At 43.0% G+C, this 2,156-nt stretch overlaps 1 protein-coding gene across 1 annotated transcript in view; it reads left to right on the top strand.

Annotated features, from left to right (window-relative positions):
• The window catches only part of LOC102261545 (small ubiquitin-related modifier 2), a 3,009-nt gene extending 1,265 nt beyond the window's left edge, over positions 1 to 1,744 (top strand). Inside the window, exon 2 of the mRNA XM_014535517.1 lies at positions 901 to 1,744. Within this exon, the coding sequence (XP_014391003.1) occupies positions 919 to 1,344 (426 nt within the window). The 5' untranslated portion in view covers positions 901 to 918 and the 3' untranslated portion in view covers positions 1,345 to 1,744. The remainder of the gene's footprint in view (positions 1 to 900) is intronic.
• The last annotated feature ends 412 nt before the right edge of the window (positions 1,745 to 2,156 follow it).

Here is a 2,156-nt window from a genome sequence, read left to right as displayed (position 1 = left end):
TTATGAACAAAAATAGATACAGAGGCAGAGCAGCCTCAAACAGACTGTCAAACTACAGCCGGAAGGCTGGGGAGGGTTGGGGGGCGAGATGGGGGGTAAGAGATCAACCGAAGGACTTGTATGCATGCATATGAGCATAACCAATGGACATAAGACACTGGGAGGTAGGGGAAGCCAGGGGATTGTCGAGGGCGGGGGGAAAAAAGGACACATATGTATTACCCTTTGTAATACTTTAAGCAATAAAAAAAAAAAATTAAAAAAATTATGTGACATTCAAAAAAAAAAGAAAGAAATAAACCAATACCCATAGTTAAGGTGTCTCAAAATAGTTTTCCCTGAGTTCTTTTCATAACAGACTTGTTTAGTGGGTGTTATCTTGTTAAAAAATATATTTATTTCAGAGAGAGGAAGGGAGACAGAGAGAGTAGAAACATCACTGATGAGAGAATCATCAATTGGCTGCCTCCTGCACACCCCCTACTGGGGATGGAGCCTGTAACCTGAGCATGTGCCCCTGTCAGCGGGAATTGAACCAGCAACCTCTTGGTGCATGGGTGGACACTCAATCACTGAGCCACACTGGCTGGGTGAGGTGGGTGTTATTATTATTACTAGAGGCCCATTGCACGAAGAGATTCGTGCAATAGGCCTTCCGTCCCCTCACTGCCGGCACCGGTTTTCTTCTGGCACCCACCAGGCCTTCTTTGGTCCAGCCGCAAGGGAGAAGCCAAGCCTCTTCAGTCTTCATTCTTCAGTCGGGCCAGAGCCTTCAGTCTTCACTCCGCACCTGCATATGCAAATTAACTGCTATCTTTGTTGGGTTAATTTGCATAGTCGCTCTGATTGGCTGGTGGGCATAACGGAGTGACACCAATTTGCATGTTTCTCTTTTATTAGTGTAGATTTTCAAAGAAGATGGGTGCGCTGCCCTCTCCCTCCTCCACCACTGTCGCCTCCTTCTTCTGCCACTGCTGGTGCTGCTCCTGTGCTCGTTTGGTGCAGACCCGGTACCTCTTTTGTGAAGCGGCAGCTGAGGAGACTCTGACGCTCGCCATGGCCAACAAAAAGCCCAAGGAAGGAGTTAAGACTGAGAACAATGATCATATTAATTTGAAGATGGCGGGGCAGGATGGTTCTGTGGTGCAGTTCAAGATTAAGAGGTATACACCACTTACCAAACTAATGAAAGCCTATTGTGAACGACAGGTTTTGTCAATTTGGCAGATCAGATTCCGACTTGACAGGCAGCCAATTAATGAAGCAGACACACCTGCACAGTTGGAAATGGAGGAGGAAGATACAACGGATGTGTTCCAGCAGCAGACAGGAGGTGTCTACTAAAAAGGGAACCTGCTACTTTACTCCAGAACTCTGTTCCTCCAGACCAAGAAGACCTTCTCAGTTAGAAAACTGCAACTGGGTTTCAACACATCTGACTGCTACAGTATAGTTTTCTCTATTCTTTCATTTTCCCCTTACCCATTCCTTTATTGTACATAAAGTAACTGATGTATGTGCACAAGCATTTGCATTTTTTTTTTTTTTTTTTTACTAAATGGCCAATGGTATGTTTTGATCTACAACAAAGGGGGTGGGATGGGGAAAAAATACTGGTTCTGTGAAAACACCCTTTTCCCATTAGTGGCATGCTCATCCAGCTCTTATCTTTATATTCCAGTAAGTTATTTTGCTCTCACTGTTTAACAAAAAAAGAACAACATAAAAATTCTTGCATACCTTGTTTGATTGGAGAATTTTAATGTTTTTCATTTATCATTGTAAAACAAAAATATATATTTTATTGATTTTTTATAGAGAGGAAGGGAGAGGAATAGAGAGTTAGAAACATCGATGAGAGAGAAACATCGATCAGCTGCCTTCTGCACACCTCCTACTGAGGATGTGCCCGCAACCAAGGTACATGCCCTTCACCAGAATCGAACCTGGGACCCTTCAGTTCACAGGCCAATGCTCTATCCACCGAGCCAAACCAGTTAGGGCAAACCAAGGACAATTTTATAATTTTTCTGTACGTAGCTGTTACATGTAGGGCAATCTGACTTTAAGTAGGAATAAATTACTCTAAAAAAATGAATCCTAGATAGTTTTCCCTTCAAGTCAAGTGTCTTGTTGTTTAAATAAACTTCTTGTTA

Source organism: Myotis brandtii, unplaced genomic scaffold, assembly GCF_000412655.1.
Source record: "Myotis brandtii unplaced genomic scaffold, ASM41265v1 scaffold144, whole genome shotgun sequence".
In the NCBI taxonomy this organism is placed as follows: domain Eukaryota; kingdom Metazoa; phylum Chordata; class Mammalia; order Chiroptera; family Vespertilionidae; genus Myotis; species Myotis brandtii.
The sequence above is the reverse complement of the archived record's forward strand: the minus strand, read 5'-3'. Positions and strand labels throughout refer to the sequence as shown.